Here is a 20,080-nt window from a genome sequence, read left to right on the forward strand (position 1 = left end):
GGGTTGCCCTGAGATGTGCTCCTGGGGCGCTACTGGGGGTGGTAAGAGCAGCTCTGAGCCTGGAGGTACCTGACAGGGTTGTTCTGAGCAGGATTTGTCCTTGGGTCTTAAAATATGCTTGGAGAAATGCTGTTTGGTCCACAGGATGACGTGAGTTCAGTCCTCAGAACCTTCAGGAGAGTAGAGGTGCTTCTTGGAGGTAGGGGTAAAGGGAGCAGAGCTGGAAGCCCCTGCTGTTTTTCCCCTGTGGGGCCCTTTGCATCGGGCTTTTCCCCTCTCCTGGCTCTGGGATCCGCTTCCTTGCAGGAGTGCGGAGCTGTGCCTGTCGCCGCAGGTCCAGCTTCCCCTCCGTGTTCAGGTTCAGCTTCAGAGCCCCACGTTGTGCCCCCTGGCCGGGTCTCACCGTGCCGACGGCCCCACAGTGCTTGGGGTGGCCCCGTGGGCACTCAGCTCGACCGGGGAGAGGGCGCTCGGCGGGAGCGTGGAAGAGGGCTCCCAGTCAGTGTGCAAGCACCATTGTTTTGACACCGAGGCATATGGTGCCGTCAAAAACAGCAAAAAGAAACCCCACAGCAGATGCTGCAAAGGCAGAAAGCTGGCAAGAGACAGCCAGGCCTGCAAAATGCCTGCTTCGCCGGCGCTGCGTGGGGAGCCAGCAAGCGGGGAGCTCGCCGGGGCTGGCTCTGTGCACGCCGGGACCGTTCCACGTCCCTGACCCGCTGCAGGCCGGCGGTCCTGCCCTCCATACACCCCTGGCAGGGGCTGGCTGCGTGTTGGGACGGAGGGGGAGGACGTGTCCTGCAGCACCGAGCGGCACGAGACGGAGCAGCCCCGCAGCTCAGCAGTCCTGCAGCTCGGTTTTCTGGGTGCTCGCGCTTACTGAGACACGCGGCAGCTCGTGCAGCCCGCTGGGGACCTGTGCAGGTGCTGAATGGTTGCTGTGGAGGTGTGAGAGCAGGATGGGTTTGTGCAGCACAGCCAGGGCCCAGCCTGCTTGTGTCTGATGCAGGGGCTGTGGCTCTTGTCCAGGGTGCCTTAACTGCACGCCTGTCCTCTTCTAGCCGGGGCTTACCTTGCTGTAAAACTGCTGTTTGGGCAGGGAGGGGTTTTCTTGCAGACAAAACGAATGTTTCAGGGGCCTGTGAGTGCAGAGGATTTGGCCTCTGGTCCTTCTGGTCCTTCTGGTCCTCCAGCCTGGCAGGAGCAGTGCGGGACCGCTGCTGGCCCCTGGCTTTTTGGCTTCCTTTTTGGAGGCAGCCCCTGCACCTCCTGGCGGGGTGGGGACCCACTTATGTACCAGCCCTTCCTCCTCTGCGCGAGCAGAGCAAATGCTGCCTCCTATAAATTTACATACAACTTGGCAAAATGTATGTTTGTGTCATTTCTGTGCGAGCAGCAGCCGGCTCTGCTGCTTACACATTGTGGCAGTAATCGAGGTGCTTGAGTTATAGTGAAACTTATTTCATTTTACAGCTCCTACAGCGTTAACAGATGTACAGGCGTCTGATCCAATCATGCAGCAAGAGATTTTGGGGCCAGTTCTTCCAGTTTTGACAGTGCGTAAGCTAGGAGCAGCCATACATTTTACAAACAAGAATAAACGACCCTCACCAACATATGTCTGCGCTGGCAGATCCAACATAATCATAAATAAGGCACCCTGCTAGGCAGGAATGTGTCTGGGCCCTGCATACGGTCAGCACGGACAAAGCATCTGCCTCCCTCCCGTGATATTAATGAGGTGCAGGCAGCGGAATCCCCGTGTTGTACAGCTGGATGTGCTAGGTGGGGACAAAGGACTTGGAACAACACCTGCTAACGCAGAGCGCTGGGAGAATTAAGTTTGGACTTCATTCTCACTCCTACTTTGCTCACCCAGCCCCTCTCTTGCTGCGTGCTGCTCCCTGAGCGCTAGCAGCTGCCAGCTCCGCTGCACTGGGACTTTTTTGGGGAGCTTGGTGCAAAAGGTCCCTGCTTCCATCCCAGGGCCCCCCCCAAGCCTTTCTGCATCTTTATGGGCAGCAGTTCCCTTGTTAGGGGGTAGCTTTTGGGATAGAGGAGTGCCTTTAATACATCCAGGGCTGTGCTACACTGCAAGCGCTGCAGGCTGAGAACTTGCAAAGGGCCAAGCGTGGCCTCGGGGGAGCTCTGCTCTGCTCTGCTGAGCTGCAGCCGCCTGGGGCTGGGACTGCTCTCAGCCTGAACCAGGCTCATGCCTAAATCCAGGCACTGCCCCCGGTGCCTGCTTATCCGGAACAACGGGGGCACCCCAGACACCAGCCCCCCCGGGCTTCAGCTGTGCTGAAACAATTGCACGGGGCTGTTTGGGCAGAAAGGGAGAGGGGGCGAGCTGGAAGCTGAGTGAACTCTAATAAATTTAATCTCTACATCGTATAAAAGTGCGGTAGCTAAATTTATTCCTCCTTGCACTCAAAACAATACCAGCTTTGGTCCCAAAACAGTAGTGAGATTCCTTCCCCCCAGCTGGAAAAAAAGAAAATACTATAAATCCATCCTGGAGCTGATTTATATAGCATTCATGAAGAATTTATATTGCTAAGAATTTTATTCAATTAAACTTGAAAAGCCGCTGGATTCTTAAGGTTCAATAGTGATCACTGAGACAGAGCTATCATAAAACTGGATGGCCTGTCTGGAGCAGGCATTGAGAAAATGTCTGATGTGACATTGCAGCTGACGGTACAGTCCAAATCAAGAGCATTTGTCATTGGGATGCGTTACAGGCTAAGGCTTGGAAAATTACTCTGTGAAAAATGTGCATTAACAATAGCCATGAAATATGCGTTAAAAAAAAAAAAAAAAAAAAAAGGTGAATAATGAGCCAGTATCTATTAGCGCTGGGCATTCTTCACTCTGACCCCGCTCTGATTAAAAAGTTAACACAAAAGCCGGAGAGTTCTGGGGAGCAACTCTGAAGTTGATGCTGATTAAAGGATTGAAGAGGGGAAGCTGTGTGAGTGAAGAGCTCCCACCACCAAGAGTCACGCTCTTGGTGTGAAACGAGCACCCTTAAGCTGTGTAATCACCTTACAGCCCCGTTTTCTGGGATGCTGCTCCACAAAAGGAGGAGACAACTTAAACCCACGTGGAAGAACGTGTGTGAGACAGGTTGTATTTCTGAGCTGTAAGGGACTTGGACTGCGTGGACTGGAGTCCTCCGGCTGTTGTGCATCCAACGTGGGTAGCAAGGTGTTAACTGGTTCAGCTGGCTGGAACGCACTTGTTTACCTACCAGGTTTTTTGGCAGTCCAATCCATCAGGAAGCTGAAAAAGCTTCCAACAGAGCGAGTCTGAGGTCTCTGAATTTTAGTTAGCTCGCTCTGTCAATTTACTTGGAGGTGCCTTTGGCTTGCTGCTGGAAGATGGGGCTGCTAAGCTTGTATCATGGAAATTGCTACACTCAAATTTACTGAAAACGATAAGAAACGGTAAAACAAAACAAAACAAAACAAAACAAAAAAAAAACCAGCAAAACGTGCAGCTGTTCTGAAAGATGAAGTGCTCGGCCGCCCCAGGTGAGCTCTGCGACAGGATGTCTCCTCTGCTGGAAGCACCACATCCTATCCTGGTGTTTGCAGCCAGATTCCCCAAACTTTGGGGCGTCCGCTCTGCTGAGAGCTCCGCAGCAGTGCAACTCCCAGGGACGTTGATGTGTGGGGTACGAACATCTGTGGGTATTGGCCTCTCTCTCCCACCTCCAGCTGTGCCAGCTGAAAAGCCTCCAGGCCTCTGCTACTCCCCACAAGCCCTTTATCTGCAAACTGGACCCGAGTGGCCTGCAGCTGGTGGAATTTGACAACTGGACTCAAATAACTGCAGCCAAAGGTGTGCTCGAGGGGTCTGTGTGCTGGGAGGGCAGCTCTGCACGGAATTAACCCCAGCTAACTCAAGAGATTGTTCCTGCACCTGACCCGGAGGATTTGGCCCTTCCTCCTTGAATCCCCGTCCTGCACAAGCCCGTTCCTGGCAGAGGATGCATGGGATTGTCAGCACAGGGACATTTTTCACATGCATAAGGAGAGGCAGCCAGAGCCAAAGAATTCCAAGTGCGTTCCTGTAAATCTACACAGCTCAGCTCCAGCCAGGGCTGATGGATTGAAAGCAACTTAAAAAAGAAAAGCAAGCTGGGCTCGGTATTAAAGCATGACAGTTAGGGGCCCTTTGGTACAAGTAAATCACATTTATTATTTCAGAGCCTGTGGACAGAGTTCCTGAATCTCGGCACAGTGGCTGTTCTGCACGGGCGTTGTGACTTACAGAGAGAAGCTGATTGTTTTCTCTTCTTCATTCCTCAGAGCCCCGTCAAAGCCTTTCCGCAGAACCTGCCGCTGCCCAGGGAAATTAAGACATCTCTAAAAATCGGCTGTAGTTATCAAAAGCCTCCTGACTCAGTTCCAGCGTAGGACAAAGAATAATTCTGAAGCCAGCACAAGAGATACTCGGACAAGGCCAAGCAGAACAGCTGTGTTCCTCACAGCGTTTATGAACACGGTCATAGTTATTTTAGTTGGAAGTTCTCAACATCTCACGTTCCCAGTGCAGGCCTGCTCTCTGCCCTGTCCATGCCTGAGGGAAGCACGCTGCTGGATTTACCTTTCCACGATCTAGAAAGCAAACATCCCAGCTCCCGGTCACTGCTCAGGCTTGATGTATATTTTCTCTTCCTTCCCTTCCTTCATTGCAGCATAACGGGCCAAAACGAAGAGGTAGTCGCTCAGTCTGTAAACCAAGGGAACAGCAATGAGCAAAGAAAGCGAGGTGGCTGCCCCTCCAGCACCCCAGCAGTGTCTGCAGAGACGTACAGGCCATGCAACCATGCAACCATATTTAAAAAGCTGCTTGTTAAAACTTCAAAGATCATCATCTGGAAGGGAAACTCCTTGAAACGTAAAACCCCGCAGTTCTGTGCTGTGGCTAAGGGAACGACAACAAGCACGCTCCAGTGGTACAAGAATAAAGAGGTAGATGGATATTTTTTTTTACCTGTTTAAATATTTGGCCACGTTTGGGTCTGCTTCCCCTGCTTGTACTAACGGAACCACGCTAGAACAAGAAAAGGGATGATTTAGTGCATTTAACTTTCTAGTTAAGTGAATGAACAAAATGAATGCAATTTGCTGGAGCACCAAACTTCACACCCCAACCTCACGTGGAGCCCCTGTCCTCATCCCCCATGGCAGCTGTGAGCGCTGCTCAGTTCCACCAGGAGAAATCCCTGGTGGCCACGTAACACAAATCGTTACCATAACTTTCTAGAGACCTGCAGATGTGCTCCACCAAAGAATACTTGTGAGTGGGTTTCACTGAGTAAAGGGAGCAGCTTGTAAGTGAATAACCCGAAGGATCATTATGCCTTTCTGCAGGTAAACAGGAACCCTTTTTTGGTGAGGGAACAGAGCTGCTCATCACCTCTGGCCTGTTGTACAGCCCTCTTTCTAGCTGTCTTTTGAAGAAACAACCGACTGTGATGTTAGCTTTTTGCAGACTGAGTTGCCCTGCTGTAAGGACAGCACATCAGCAGTAACATCTCCCTTAACATCAGCTGGGTTGGAGCTGCTGCACAGCGGGTCCAGGCAAACACAAGTGACTTCACAGGGAAGTCATTTCGGTAACGAGCAGGTGAGTTTTCCTTCTGGTTTGCTGTTATTGTGGCAGTCTGATCATCTTCTGCTAATTTTGTTCGGTGACACCACGAGCCAACACTCACCACCTCTCGGCTCTGCGGCAGACGGCTCGGGAAAAATGGAGAGCGGCGCTGCTTTTACCTCCCGACTGCAACGACAAGGAACCAGCACATCAGTGCCTGCAGCCACCTGCCTCGTGGGACAGCTGCAGCAAAGCTCATTGCATCTTGCACACACGCAGCTGAACACACGCTCTGGTATGGCCAGGCAACTGGGAAGAGAGACCTAAATGCAGAACTATTGGGAATTTAATTCAGCCTGGTCCTTCTCCGTGCTTTTTTTTGCTATTTGTCAGCACAAATAACAGCTCCACAGCCTGTTTTCTCCCGGCTCCCACAGCAAGTGGTGGGGCTGATTTACCCTAACAGAGCCAGCCTTCTCCCGGCAGCGAGCGGCACGAGCAATACCTACAGGCAGGATGAAAGCTCTGAGCGGAGGAAGCTGCTCTGAGTAGCTGTCAATCCACTGCTCCAGCTCCAGGACAGGCTTCTCGCTGAACGCAGTTCGTTCTACAGAAGGAAAAGAAGAGTCAACTGCAGGAAATGCAGCCTTCGCTCCACAGATGGGGCTCTCCTTTCACCTTTCTTGGATTGGCAAGCCCTAGGAAAGCACCCCAAAATACTTTTCCTGCTGGAGCAGGGCTGGCTCCCCACTCAGCAGCTGTGGCAGTGCCCCAGGCCAGCTCGCATCACTCGAGTCACGCAGACACAGCACGAGCAGCTCGTGGAACCACACGTTATACACTCAGCACCCAGGCACATGGTGTGGGGCAGCGCTGGGGCAGCCTCCCAGCCCCAGCCCAGCACAGCGTGGATTCACAACCTCTTATCCCAGGAAAATCCTCTGGGGCTTACTTAAGTGAGCTTCCCTGGCTGAGGAGAGAGGCGTCGCGATGTTGGAGCCCACATCCTGCAGCATGCACTGGACCTAGATGTGGCAATCAGGACAAAAATAAGAGGTGTTTACGTTATCCAGCCTTTGATGCTCCGGTACAACCACAGCGAGCTCTGGGAGGCGACAGCTGGTTGTACTGATTAAAGAGGATCCGACCCTTGCTGTTCATCATCCCCAGCCTGCTGGCAGGAGGGATCAGGTACGTGCTCCCTAATTGCTTTAGGAGAAACCAGATTATCGCGTGTACTCGTTTTCACTGGCACACTGAACCACCCTGGATGACCCTGGTGAGAGCGGACCAGGAGCACTCTCAGGATCCCTTTGCTGGTGGGACACCAAACCAGGAACCTCTGAGAGAACGGCAGCGCCAAACAAGCTGGAGGTGGTGCTGGCTCGGTGTCACATCCATTTGAGGAACATCTCTCCATAGCGCAGGACGTTTCAGAGACAGCCTCACAAAGCTCTGTAAGGTCCCCAATTAGCTCCTGGGTTCCTGTGCACAGCAAAGCCAGTTAGTAAAACCCACACGGTGCCACGGTGGGAGCAGTCTCCCACTCCCACCATTGTAGCCACGTAGTTTTGGTGCCCTGATCCCAAACCTGCGGCTCCGTGACAAGGCTTAACTCCTGGCTGTGATGTGTGGGGGCACAGATCTGGGTACGTGTAGATACATTTATCTGCCTGCTACTGACCTGCTGGTTTCATTCCTGGTTCAAGTTTGTTTCTTGGGGAGTAACCGTGGCTCAGAGCCTTAAATATTTACGGGATGCTTCATTCTAATGTTTTAATACTAAGTTTATCAAATTCCTACGTGTCAACGGGAGCACCCTGTGTAAAACTAAGAGCACAGCACACGGCGGGGAGGCCGGGTGAGGCCTGCGGGCACCCCTCACCTTGTGAAGCTGCTCCACGAAGCCGTGCCCCTTCTCGGCACCGAACTCGCCGGCCAGCCTGCGGCGGGGAAAGGGGCCAAGGGTGAGGGGGGCAGCGGGGCCGCAGCCCCCCGGGGTTTGGGGAGGAGGCCGGGGGGCACTCACCCGATGGCGGAGCTCAGCTCGTCCGTGGTGCCCAGCGCCTCGAAGACGCGGTCGTCCTTGGGCCTCCTCTCGCCGGTGAAGGTGCTGGAGAAGCCTGCGGGGGTCCCGGGGGTCCCGGGGGTCAGGGCCAGGCTGGGGGGGGACCGTGCAGCCCCCGCTCCCCGGCAGCCCCCGGCCCACCTCCGTCCCCCGTCCGGGTGTAGATCCTCGGGGTGCGGGCACCGCCGGAGGGGCTGTGGGAGGCAGGGGGGTGTCAGGGGGTGGTGGGCACCTCCCGGTCCCGCTCCCTGGTCCCCGGTCCCAGGTCCCGAGCCCCATTCCTGGTCCCGGTGCCCTGTCCTGGATCCCGGCCCCGTTCCCTGGCCCCGATTCCCGGTTCCTGGTCCCCGTTCCCAGGTCCTGATCCCGTTCCCTGGCTCTGATTCCTGATCCCCGGCTCCGTTCCCAGTCCCAGGTCCCAGGTCCCGATTCCCGTCCCTGGTCCCGGTGCCCTGTCCCAGTTCCCGGTCCCTGGTCCCCATTCCTAGGTCCCGATCCCCCGGTGCTCGATCCCCGGCCCCGATCCCGTTCCTGATCCCGATCCCGTTCCCACCCCCGATTCCCGGCTCCGTTCCCGGTCCCTGGTCCCAGTTCCCAGGTTCCGATCCTCGCTCCCGGTCCCGATCCCAATCCCAATCCCAATCCCGTTCCCGGTCCCGATCCCGATCCCGATCCCGTTCCCGTCCCCACCTGCCGCCGCCCCCCCCTCGCTGCCTCCTCCCCAGCGGCCTCCGCAGCCCCCTGGCCGCCGCCTCCGCCGCCCTCCTCAGCATCGCCGCCACCCTCCGCAACCCCCGCCCGCCCCTCGCCGGCCTCACCCCACCGCCTCACCACCCCGCAACGCCGCCTTCCCATTGGTCAACCCGCCGCTCCGTCTCCTCTACGAGCCTCGCGATTGGCTGAGAGCGAGAAGGGCGGGACCGGCGGCTGAAGCCGGAGCGGAGCGCGGTGCGGCCATGGCGGAGCGGGGCCTGGTGGTGTCGGCGCCGGGCAAGGTGATCCTGCACGGGGAGCACGCTGTGGTGCACGGCAAGGTGAGGGGCAGAACGGCTGGGACCGGCCTGGGCTTCGTGTTCCCGGTGCTCACGCCCCGTTTTGTCCCTTTTTTGTCCCGTTTTGTCCCGTTTTTTTCTCCCGCAGGCGGCGCTGGCCGTGGCGCTGGGGCTCCGCACCTTCCTGTGCCTGCGGCCCGGCGGCGAGGGGCGGCTCCGTGTCCGCCTGCCCGGAGTTGGAGTCCTCAGGAGCTGGGAGAGGCCCGGCCTCAGCGCCCTCAGGGAGCGCTTCGGGGGTGAGGGGGGAGAGGGGGGACCCGGGGGGTGGCACTGGGATGGGGGGGGTTGGGGATGGGTTGGGATTGGGATTGGGTTGGGGTAGGATTGGGGTTGGGTTTGGGATTGGCTTGGGGTTGGCTTGGAGTTGGGGTTGGCATTGGGATTGGGTTGTGTTGGGGTTAAGATTGCGGTTGGGTTGGGTTGGGGTTGGGTTGGAAGTGGGATTGGGTTTGGGATTGGTTTGGGGTTGGGTTTGGGTTGTGTTGGGGTTGGATTGGCATTGGGGTTGGGATTGGGGTTGGGTCTGGGTTGGGGTTGGGTTAGGATTGGGGTTTGGTTTGGGTTGGGGTCCCGGCTGGGATTGCGGTTGGGTCTGGGTCGGGGTTGGGGTTGGGTTGGGGTAAGGGGTCATCAACAGGCAGGGGTACAGGGTGAGGGGGTGTCCCTTCCCTCACGGGCTGGATGGGGCTGGGGGGACCCGGGGTTGGGGCAGGGGGCTGCAACCAGAGGGTCCGTAAGGGCCCCATCCAGCCCCAAGCACCCACAGACACTCAGCGTCTCGTGCCGGGTGACCCCATGGGGCACTTCCCGCTGCAGGACCTGGTGGCAGCTCCCTGCCCCTCACTGGGTCCGTCTGCTTGGCAGGGCAAAGTCTGCAGGGTCAGCACGTCGGTGACCTCGGCACCGGCCTGAACTTCTCCTGTGCTCATCCCTGCCCTGGCTGCTGGCTCTCAGACACGGCTGAAGCATTTCAGTGTCCCTGGGCTTTAATAACCAGCATTTGGCTTCCCAAATTCTGCCAGGTGGTGGATGGGCACACGTGAGAAGCGAAGGCAAGGAGAGAGCCTCTGAGACAGTGCAGGGGAAGATCAGGTTCTCGGGGTGGCTGGTGGAAGTCTCGCTTTATTTTATCCCGAGCAGAAAGGTTATAGGTAAAACATAAAACTAATTCATGATCTGTGTCTGCCTCCTCTAACAAGAGTTGTTTGTGTAAACGCAGCTTTCGAGTTTAACAATTTCCTGGCCTCTCAGTGTTTGAATTCTCCCCTGCTTGCCTCCCTAGCTGACTTTGATGAATCTAAGCCCCCCAGCGCAGAAGTGCTGGAAGCACTGAAAGAGTTTGCTGGAATCCCTGCCGAAGCCTCCGGTCCCGACAGCCTTGCTATTCTTGCCTTTCTTTATATGTGCCTGGCTATTTCGGCTAAGTATGGGTAAGGCTGTCCTCCTGCCCCAAAATAAACTTGTTTGGGGCGTTCAGCATTAATTGAATCTTTAAGGTCACAGAAGGAAACCAACTCTTTGAGGCAGAGTAAGAAATCAAAGGGAATCGCCCTTTATTTAGGTTCTGGGCACCTCAAGAGACCCCTTCAGAGCTGGTGCAGGCAGCTCGTTTCATACGGGCTTAGCATAGGTTAGAGAAACACCTACAGAAACACGCTGTGAATTCAGCGTCTGATCCCTCTGCTAAGCTGGATCTCCTTCCGAATTTGATAACTTGGGGTCACCGCAGCTCGAGGCTGTTCCAGTTTCTAAACTCGATCAGCACAGCTGGGGATAATGGAAGTACTGACAGGGTGCTCGGGGCGAGGTGTGGTACGTGCAGCACCACCACAGCCTGTTCCCAGTACTCTTAGCCAAGAACCAAAGGCTACAGGGCCGTGACGTGTAGCTGGATTGTGTTTTGCTTTGCAGTCCCTGTGCTGGGGCTGTGACCAGCCTGCTCTGAAACCACCAGGTTGTGGTTCCCAGCGCTCACCTGCTGGTACAGGCTCCTGTTTTGGTGCCGGGGTCTGTAACAGCCCTGACACGGTGGGTGGAGAAGAGGCCCCGTGGACACAGACACGTGCACCTTTCATCATCCCCGGCAGCTTCTTGCTCCAGCGAGGTGTAACGATGCGGCTGGGCATCTGTGACACTTGGTCTTTACTTAAAGCATATTTAAATTCACACGACAGCCTCTGAAGGGTCTCTTTGTGGTGCTACTCAAGTGTTTGGTTACAGAGTGCCCCTCCTAGCTGCTTGACGAGCTGTGCTAATCACAGAGCCGACTCAGCCAGGCTTTGTTCTGGCACGGTGCTCGGTGAGGCTACTCAGCTGCCTGCATGTGCGTGTACTGATGGGGACAATTTTCAAGCAGCTTTTCCTCTGATCGGTCCTAATTGGCATCTTTTACCTTCGAAACGTTGTTTCGAGATGGGACTCGAGGTCGCTAAGCCTGCCCTTTGTGTTTCAGAGATGTTCCCAGCGTGGACATCGTGGTGTGGTCGGAGCTGCCCACGGGAGCCGGGCTGGGGTCGAGCGCTGCCTACGCGGTGTGCTTGGCGGCGGCGCTGCTGCACGCCTGCGGAGCCATCTCCTGCCCGCTGAAGGACGGGGAGATCACAGCCAGGTAACGCCTGGGAGGCACGCCACGGGGACAGCCCTGCTCTCTGACAGCAGCACGCCGCGATGTGGGGTCCGTGCCCCGGGCTGGGGGGGTCTGTTTGGATCAGCACATCCCACACCCTGACCGCTGTGCCCCCCTCTTTCCTTCTGTCTGAGCAAATCCTGGCACTGGCACCTCTCCTGCTCTGTCTGGCTGTCTCTTGGGCTCAGGCTCTGGTTGTGAGCGTGGCTGTGGCACCCTGGGCTCAGCTCGTTTCCCTTCCCTGCCTGTTGCTGCCTGTGCTCCAGCAGCAGAGGCGTGTCTTGTCCCAGGGCTCTGACCTGCAAATCGTGTTTACAGTTCTGTTCTCCTGATAAAAGCACCTGGATGCAGAGACTTAGTAAAAACACACACATTTAACCCGCTGCTTACTCTGTCTAGGGTAAGGTAGCTTTATTTTGCCAAGAAAACAAAACCCTTCCTTTAATGTAGAGGATTTTTTTTTACCTCTATTTCTTCTCTGTCCCTGAGCATCTTTTAGGTTTTGCTTTGAGCTGTCAAGGAGTCAAAGATTCTTTCTCTTTTTTCCTGCACTTTCCCATGGATTTTTTTTCTGCCCGTGGTACGTTTCCTTCCGATTTCTTGCCTGAGTCTGCCCTTTATCAGGGGCTGTTGAAAGGGAGTTTCTTTCCCTCTCCCCTGCTTTCCATTGGAGTTCAATCCTGAAAAACTGGTCTGCTCTGCTGTGTGTGGAAGGAGGCTCAGCTCAGAGATGCGTATCGCAGCTGGAGCTGCAGAACCCTCTATTGTTCCCCCGGAACCAGGTGCAACCTTTTATGGTTGGCTCTGTGGATTTTGGGGGGGCCTGGAAGTGAGACCGTGAGAGGGGGCGGCTCTGCTCTGCTTCAAAACCCGAGCTTGCAAACAGCCAGAAACACGTTCCTAGAGCGGGTGCAAACCTCCCCGTGGTCACACGACGTGAGAAACCAGAGGCCAGCTCTAAAGCAGGGAGCAGCAAGGATGTCTTCATTCCCTGCTCACACTTCTTGGCTTCAGCTTGAATACAGCGTAATTTTTTTTTTCTTCCAGCTGGCGTGCAGAGGGGTAAGTGAGAGATGGGGGTGTCAGACTTCAGAAGGTTTTTGCTTAACATTGCAAGAAAAGAACAGCGTGATATAATGACTCCTGCGTCGAGAAGAATCGCAGCCTCTCAAAGAGGATTAAAAACAAGTGGTTTACAGCAAACTGCGCTTCTATTTTGAGTAGCGGTGGTGTGAGCTGTTTTCCTGAATGCTTCGCAGATTAAATATTGGCAAGTGAAATTAAAGATGCGCGGAGATGGATGAAGATGTTCAGCTGCAGCCTGGGAAAGTGGGCAGTGTGAGGAAGGGGCTTCCAGGTAGCAGGAGGCTCCCCTGATTTCTGCCCTACCCTAGCAGGGGTCAGCGACTGCTCCTTATTTCGTGTAGGGCTGCTTGGTGCTTATCTAAAACCTGCGTCTGTGCCTCTGCCTCTGGCACCCAGTTTGTGTTCTGGGCACCAAATGCCAGCTGTGATCTCTGCAGAAGGTCCTGGTGCTGGGCTATCTGATCCCACGGAGCATTAAATCGCTCTGCAACCGGCAGCTCCGGGATGGCTTTTTGTGCTGCTGCAGCCCCTTAATTGGTGTGTTCGCTCAGGGGCCTCGATCCTGGCCGAGCCTGACCCAGCACTGAGCTCTTCAGCCAGCGTTTAACCTCTGCAAGCACTTAGCAGTCTGTGTGACTGCTTTCGGGGCCACAGAGAGCCCGTTCCTCTGTCTCTCAGCATAAACACCTCGGCATTTGCTTCCCTTTTGTGTTTTAAGTGCCAGCACCCAGCGTGGCTTGAAGTGTTAGGAGTTAATCCCTAAAAATCAAAGCCTTTGCTCGAGCGTCGCTTCCAGTGACATCTTCTGACCCAATTTGTGAGGCTTCTGCGGCTGAGCAGCTGGCAATTAGAGGCTGGGGCTGCCTGTGCGAGGTGCAACTTTTGGGGTTCTCTTATCTGTGTGTAAACTCACTGTCCTGTGTGTCGGTGAGGGGGATCTCAGGGCAGAGTGTGGTAACGCGGTGTTGGGAGGTGTGGATGGGGCTGGATGCACAGCGAGCTGACCCTGATCTGCTTCTGGGCGTGCTGTGCCCTCCGTGTTATCTCTCTGTCGCTCCTTGTGCGCTGTTTTGGGTGGTTTTGAGTCTTTTTCTTGCCTTCCAGGTGGACAGAAGAAGAGATGGCTCTGATCAACAGCTGGGCCTTCCAGGGGGAGCGGGTGATCCACGGCAATCCCTCGGGTGTGGACAACGCTGTTGGCACTTGGGGTACGTGCGTGTGTGCTGCTCCCCGACCCCAAACGGGGGTGCTGAGGGGATTTTTGTGCCAGAACAGCAGCCCTGCTTCTGGAAGGTGGTGAGCCCCGTCCGTAATTGGGACTGGAGCCAGCTCTGGGGCTGGCAGACCTGCGTTTACACCGGGGGCCTGCATCCCCCAGGGAGGTGCTGTGGGGCAGAGACCCCGCTGCAAGGAGCCGAGACGTTCTGGTCCAAACAAAGGGACCTAATCCTGCCCCCGGGATCAGGCAGGAGAAAATGCACTCGGACAGCTGTCACGCAGTTTCAATTAGCAGAGACTTCCAAGGGTTTGGGAAGTGTCCTTTTCCTTTCGGTAATCTTTCTAATGAGACCTAATCGCAGTGCCTTGGTGAAGCAGGAGCCAGGCAAGATTCCTCCAGCACGGGGAAGTTCCCTGCTAGCAGACAGCTGCTGACACGAGCACACATCCAGTCCCGTCTGAAACCAGCACGCTTGGCTCTGCCCCGGGGAATCATTGCTGGAGTCTCTTTCAGCAAAGATTTAATGCTGGCCAAACTCTTTGCCTTTGGAAAAATAAATAAATTAACGTGATCCTGAAGCAGAGGAGGGCAGAGGGAAAGTCACTGGGTTAACTGTGTCCAGCGAGACCCTCTCATTAAGTCAGCGGGGCCGGGCAGATTCATGCTGCCTGCGAACATGGTTCATTTAGCTGGTGTTCCTTGCAATTACTGTCATGTGCTCTGGGTGAGGTTCTGAAGATGAAAGACCTTCTGTCTCGTACAACGCCGCCTTATCTCGGCGGGCTGTGTGCTGAGACAATGCATGTGTTTCACTTTAGGTGGAGCCCTGAGATACCAATCAGGAAAAATCAAAGCGTTAAAGAGGTAATGCCGGAGCTTAAAAATAACTCAGGGGGTGGGACGTGGCAGCAGTGCCTCGGGTGGATGTGGCACTGCACGAGCTGGAGGAGAGGCTGCGGGGCTCCACGGCCACGTTTTTGTCCCGGGTGTGGGGAGCCTGAGTGTCCGCCTCGGTGCGGGGTGGGCGAGAACAGCAAAACGTTTGGTCGTTATCCCACATCAGATGAACGCGGCGCAGGGGATCAATATTAATTTCATGGCATTATGGGCAGCAGGAGCGGATCCGCTCCTGGCAGCGAATGACATTGTGGGGAGGGGGGGAAACTTCTCGCGTACCTGATGGCAGCGCTGCGTAAAAAGCGAGCTGCGGAGAGCAGGGCCGGGCCCTGAATGCCTCCTGCCACGGGAGGATAATCTGACTCCATTAAAATCTTCCCCAGTGCATGAAATTGCTTTATTAGTGGCTAATGGCCACTGCTGGCCAGCCTGGCAGTATTTCAAAGGAAAGGTTTTAGTTGGAAAACACGGATTTCAGTAAACACGTTAGTCCTGTTCGTTGTGCTGGTGCAGTTGTTCGCTGTAACCGAGAGGAACAAGTCTGAACCCAGCTGGTGCTTGAGCACCTGCCTAACTTCCCCCCAAATTAATGGGACCCTCGTCTTTGTTGTGCTCAAAGGAAAACCCCGAGAGGCCCGGTGGGTTTGGGAGCTGCGGGGCTTTGCTGAAGGAAGGGGGCTGACCGTGTCTCGTTGCTCGCAGGGTGCCGACGCTGAGGATCCTGCTGACCAACACCAAAGTCCCACGAAGCACCAAGGTCCTGGTGGCGGGGGTCAAGGAGAAGATCCTGAAGGTGCAGCGCCTGCGTGGCCACGGGGATGGGGGCGTGCGCTGGGGGGAGGGAACCCTAGTGTCCTGGTGAGCTCTGATCTCCTGCAGGGCTTGCAGGGAGCTCTCGTGAGCTCTCGGGGTTGTTGCATTCAAGCTTGCTCCTAGCTAACACCTGGGGACTGGAGTTGAGCTTCCTTCCCTCCCTCCAGCACACAGGACTCGTTGCAAAAATCACCAGCGTGCAGCCATGAGCAGAATAGCTCCTTTCTCTGGCCAGTTTCCCTCTGTTTCCCTCTCTTCCTCCAGTTTTTGCAGCTGTGAGCACCTGGGCACTGCCCTGCTCTGCCCTGGGTTTTTCTGTGAGCGAGCAGCCCTGGGTGGGGCGAGGAATTGCCCAGCTCCAGAGGGCTGGGGCGGCTTTCTCGGGGTGGCGTTAGGTCCAGCGAGCAGTCTGCTCACATCTCGCCTCCCTGCTTCTCAGTTCCCGGCTATAATGAACCCGGTGCTGGACTCCATCGATGCCATTTCTCAGGAGTGCCAAAGTGTTCTGGAAGCGATGCCTGCAAATCCATCACCGGAGCATTACCCTGTGCTGGAGGTAAGGGGCTCGTTCGCCAGTATTTTTAGACGCCGTTACTGTTGAACATCAAAATGTCATTTAAAGACCATTAGGGCTAAGAAAGAATTTGATAGCAGGAAGCGTTCAGGTCGGAGTGGAATTGTGGTCTGCGTGCGCTGCTCTTAATGCCCTTCTGGGAGCCGGGGGGACAGAAAATGCTCTTTGTGTCTTCCCGCAGCACAGAGGACAGGGAGGGAGGGCGCGGACCCGGCGCTCTGGGGACTTGCAGCCCTAAAGGTTTTGTTCCCTTGGAGAAATGTGGGGTGTGTTTGGGCAGCCTCGCTCGTCTGCTGCTCTGTCACTGCCAGGGCTGGAGCGGAGAGCGGGGAGCGTGGTTCGAGGGGCTGCTCAGGAGCCAGCTCCCAGCGCTCGGCGCTCGTCCTGGCTCCAGAGGATGACAAACGGAGCTGTGCCCAGAGCTGACCTGACGTTGATGCATGAGGTGCATGCGGAGATCCGCGTTCGGCTTGGCTTTGTGCGGAGGAGGAGAGGCTGCTGCCGAGCGGGGGGAGCTCGTTGCGGTGCCGGCAGCGCTGCAGCACCGCCTCGCGCGGGGTGAGGACGCGGGGTGGTGCCCAGCTGAGGCAAACCTGGCCACGGGTGCTGAGCAACCCGTCGGTACAGCAGTGCAGCTCCTTTTAGCATCTGGGTTTAGCAGCAACCACATGCAGCACCTACGTGTGCACACATCTGGCTGCTGCTGGAACCTGCAGCTCTGGGCAGCCCAAACCATTGAGCCCGTCACTGTGTCAGGCGCTGTCAGCCGAGTCCCAGCAGGTTGTGGAGCAGATGAAAGGTGTCCTGGATGCTCACAGGGAGCGCTGTGCCCTCACTGAGGCATGTAAAGAAGCCTCTCGGTGGCCGCCCATCCAGCCCAGCACAGAACTTGTGATACGTGTGCTCTGCTGGGTCATCTTCCCACGTTTGTTCAGGCACAGTGCAGCATCTCTCCCTGCTCACCCTGAGCTGATGGTGCCAGTGAGCTGGGAGGATGCTGCTGTTGCTGGGGGTCTGAGGTCCTTTCACGGCTCCAGGTTGGCTCTGTGAGATCTGTCTGAGCACTTCCCTCTGTCCCATAGCTCTGCACTTCCAGTACAGGGCAGAGAGAAGCTGCAATCCTGACCCCTGCCTCTTGCTGTTGTCACCTGGGGCGCTCAGGCTTTGTCCCCAGGAGCCGCAGTGCTGGGGGCTGGCACGGAGCCGTGCAGGCAGCCCTGCTGGGAGAGGCTCGTGCTGCTCCCGGAGGAGCTCCTCTTGACCCCACTTGTGCCGGGTGCCAGGAGCCCGGTGTGGTGCTGGTGAGAGGCCCCCTGGCTTGCAGCCCACACAGAGCTCAGCTCAGCACTTGTGTGACAGGGGAGAGGCAAAACAGTCGGGAGGCATCGGGGAGTTCTGATTTAGGAGCACTAAATCAGGGAGTTCTCATTTAGGGCCGGGAATAAACATCTGTGAGCAGCTTGCTGCGACCAGGACTTTCTCCCTCCTGAGTGAGGAGGCCCAGAAGCTGCTGTACCGCTGTCACAGCGATGGGCAGGAGCAGCACAAATCATGGGGACAGGGTCAAATGAGCAGCACGGGGCTCAGGCACTGGCCTCAACCTTGCTGGACCCCAAGACGTGCTGGTGGCCAAGCTCCCCATGGACACGAGGTGGCTGTGGGGTGGCCGGGAACGCAGGGACAGCCCCCCACAGCATCCCAAGGAAGGACCCACGGCCGGGAATTGCTGCTGCCACCGCATGTGCTCACCTCCTCTCTGTGCAATCTCTTCTAGGAACTCTTTGACATCAACCAGCACCACCTGAACGTGATCGGGGTCGGCCACCCCTCCCTGGACCGGCTGTGCCGGGTGACGGCCTCGCACGGCCTGCACAGCAAGCTCACCGGCGCTGGCGGCGGCGGCTGCGGCATCACCCTGCTGCGACCAGGTCAGTGCCCCTCTGCCCGCCCAGCTCGGCACGGGGGCAAACGTGGGCGCCCCTTCCTGCCTCCAGGCACGGCCTGGCTGACCTCCTGCCTGTTCTTGCCTCCCTCCTGGCAGACACCACCCCGCAGGCCGTGGAAGCAGCCAAGCGAGATCTGTGCGCCTGCGGATTTGAGTGCTGGGAGACCGACATCGGGGCCCCCGGGGTGACCCTGCACTCCTCCACGTCTTTAAAAGCCCAAGTGCTGCACGAGCTCTCCGAGAGCTGAGCTGCTGCCCCTGGTGAGGCCGAGCTCTTGGCTGGCTCTGCCCCCGCTGCCTGGGAGCTTCTCCCAGTGCTCCCATCTGCATCCTTCTGGGTGCTGGGGTTCAGGACTGGTGCCTCGGGGAGCTGGGACCGCGGTGAGGACCCAGGAGCAACTGCTCGCACTTGCTCTGGGCCCGAGCCCGCCCTAGCCTCTCAAAAATCCTCTTCTGAATTTCCTTTCTCAACTGCTGTGCTAATCTCGAGGGGCAGGAGGAGAGCTCTGGGCTGGATTCCAGCACGGATAATGACACTCGGCTTGGTTCTCCTGCTTCAGATGCGTGCGGTGTCTCTCCGCGTCTCCCCTGGCGTCCTGCGAGGGCGTGCAGCGAGGCTGGCGAGGCGGATGTGCGGAGTGCTTTGACATTTGGGGGTGAAAAGCATCTTGGCAGCTCAGGGCTCGGCACTTGGGTCTCGGTTTTTCCTGGACTGCAATTAACCGTGGAAAGGAAACATTTAAATAGAGCTCTTACCTGTTACTAATTAAGAGGTGGGTAATTAACGTGAAAAAAAAAACAGCACAACTCTAATGAATTTATCACTGTTTTCACTCTGGGCTGATGAAGAGGGTCCTGTAACCAGGCTCTGTTCACGTGCCCGAGGTCTGGTTCAGGCTCTGGCTCTGTTACCTGCAGGGAGGGTGGCTGGAGGCAAAGGCAGTTTTAGAATTTCTACTTACTGTAGCTCTTCTGGGATGTGTTTGGGGAGCGTGCTCTCATGCTTCTGTCTTAAATGAGCCTGCTGGTGGGGGTGTGAGCTGTGCCTCCTCTAAAGGCAGGGGAGATGGGGGCTCAGCAAACAGGGATTTAAAAAAAATCTAGTTTAAAGGAATTGGTTTTAAGTAAGGAAAAAAAAAACTTTTCAAGAGCTGACCGCAGTTTGCAAGTGGCGAGGCACAAAACCTGAATGCATTTACACTCGCTGTGTAAATGTGGCTGCTTCTGAAATGTTAATGGTGAACTGCTGAACGAGATGGAACTGGGAGGTGAGTACGTGACCCCAGAAATAAGCTGACTCCTTGTGGCTGGGGTCTCTTCAATACCTGCTGAAGATTTTGTCCTTGTTTTTTTTTTTTTTAAGTGTTGCTCTGCTCAAGAATTAACTTCACTGAAAGCCAAATAATAAATTGTCAGAGGTGGGGGAGCTTGTCCTCCCCTTCCCGTGCAGGAATAAGAAATCAAGTGTGAGAAGCTGAGGTCTACCAGCTCTAACGTCTTGCCATCCTCATGACCAGGTTTAGCTCACTGATCAGACATAAATAAAACTGTCTCTGTTTCTAATAAATTGACATTTTATACGTGCAAAGTGTTCTTTGATAATTACGCCGGCTACAAAAGGAAAAAAGTACCGTACACTGCTTCGATAAAACCAGGTTTCAGAGGCTGGTTTTCTACATGTCTAATTACAATTCCAATTTGCATCCAAGAACAGCTTTACACTAATCACAAGTCAGAAAGCCTGATAAATAATTTACCGTTTTCTAATACAGTGTAATCAATGTGAGGATCTGGGTGCGTGCTGCCTTCATAACCGCTTAAATGTGTCTGTAGCTTCTCCTGGTGAGCACAAAGAAATGCCACGTTCCCTGCGAAGAAACTTCACTTCAAAACAACGTCTCGGGGGTTAATCAGCGTTAGCTGCTTTCCTTAGAAGAAGGCCTGGCAGCTCTGGTAGGAAAAGAACTAAAAAATGTTGGTTTGCTGCTTTAAATTGTAACTAGGACGTGTGGGTCCTCCCGTTATCAGCCCGCTGAGCCGTACGAGTCCTTCAGTGACGGCCCCGCGTGCTGGCTCTGCTCCATTTCTCATCTTTCAGCTGTGCCAGGGCCGTAGCTGGAGGCCTTGGCACTACCCGGCACGAGCTCTGCTGCAATCTGTGACCTGTGGCGTTTTTGTCCCCAAACTTTCAGC

At 55.7% G+C, this 20,080-nt stretch overlaps 2 protein-coding genes across 5 annotated transcripts; one reads left to right on the forward strand and one right to left on the reverse strand.

The window, feature by feature from the left end:
* Positions 1-4,214: 4,214 nt before the first annotated feature.
* Positions 4,215-8,468, reverse strand: MMAB (metabolism of cobalamin associated B). Its single transcript, XM_084297089.1, has 10 exons — positions 8,366-8,468; positions 7,817-7,869; positions 7,637-7,730; positions 7,493-7,550; positions 6,560-6,632; positions 6,117-6,214; positions 5,729-5,793; positions 5,005-5,064; positions 4,615-4,740; positions 4,215-4,349 (listed from the first exon to the last, which is right to left on the reverse strand). The coding sequence occupies exons 1-9, from the start codon at positions 8,446-8,448 to the stop codon at positions 4,653-4,655; spliced, it is 672 nt and encodes a 223-aa protein (XP_084153215.1). The 5' UTR covers positions 8,449-8,468; the 3' UTR covers positions 4,215-4,349; positions 4,615-4,652.
* A 134-nt stretch (positions 8,469-8,602) lies between these two features.
* Positions 8,603-19,475, forward strand: MVK (mevalonate kinase). Of its 4 annotated transcripts, none has more exons than XR_014618946.1 (11): positions 8,603-8,709; positions 8,816-8,963; positions 10,010-10,157; positions 11,180-11,335; positions 13,544-13,647; positions 14,477-14,522; positions 15,258-15,348; positions 15,808-15,924; positions 17,717-17,870; positions 17,984-19,155; positions 19,251-19,475. XR_014618946.1 is itself a non-coding variant. In XM_084297583.1 (11 exons), exons 1-10 carry the CDS (start codon positions 8,632-8,634, stop codon positions 18,133-18,135), a joined length of 1,194 nt encoding a protein of 397 aa, XP_084153709.1. In that variant the 5' UTR covers positions 8,603-8,631; the 3' UTR covers positions 18,136-18,148; positions 18,378-19,475. The 4 variants fall into 4 exon arrangements, 3 of the variants coding, with proteins under 3 accessions (XP_084153709.1, XP_084153710.1, XP_084153708.1); XM_084297583.1 differs by having other exon boundaries at positions 17,984-18,148; positions 18,378-19,475; XM_084297584.1 differs by having other exon boundaries at positions 17,984-18,148; positions 18,448-19,475.
* Positions 19,476-20,080: the final 605 nt, after the last annotated feature.

This window comes from Netta rufina, assembly GCF_964035555.1.
Source record: "Netta rufina genome assembly, chromosome: 17".
Classification (NCBI taxonomy): Eukaryota; Metazoa; Chordata; class Aves; order Anseriformes; family Anatidae; genus Netta; species Netta rufina.

What these genes read in the sequence shown, in the direction of transcription:
- MVK (XM_084297582.1), top strand. Translation starts at nt 8,632, where the DNA reads ATGGCGGAGCGGGGCCTGGTGGTGTCGGCGCCGGGCAAGGTGATCCTG. An exon ending in ACGCTGTGGTGCACGGCAAG is followed by an intron (nt 8,710 to 8,815) that starts GTGAGGGGCAGA and finishes TTTCTCCCGCAG; the next exon opens with GCGGCGCTGGCCGTGGCGCT. An exon ending in CAACGCTGTTGGCACTTGGG is followed by an intron (nt 13,648 to 14,476) that starts GTACGTGCGTGT and finishes GTTTCACTTTAG; the next exon opens with GTGGAGCCCTGAGATACCAA.
- MMAB (XM_084297089.1), bottom strand. Translation starts at nt 8,448, where the DNA reads ATGCTGAGGAGGGCGGCGGAGGCGGCGGCCAGGGGGCTGCGGAGGCCG. An exon ending in TCAGAGCTTTCATCCTGCCT is followed by an intron (nt 5,794 to 6,116) that starts GTAGGTATTGCT and finishes TTGTCGTTGCAG; the next exon opens with TCGGGAGGTAAAAGCAGCGC. An exon ending in TGCCGCAGAGCCGAGAGGTG is followed by an intron (nt 5,065 to 5,728) that starts GTGAGTGTTGGC and finishes TTCTTGTTCTAG; the next exon opens with CGTGGTTCCGTTAGTACAAG.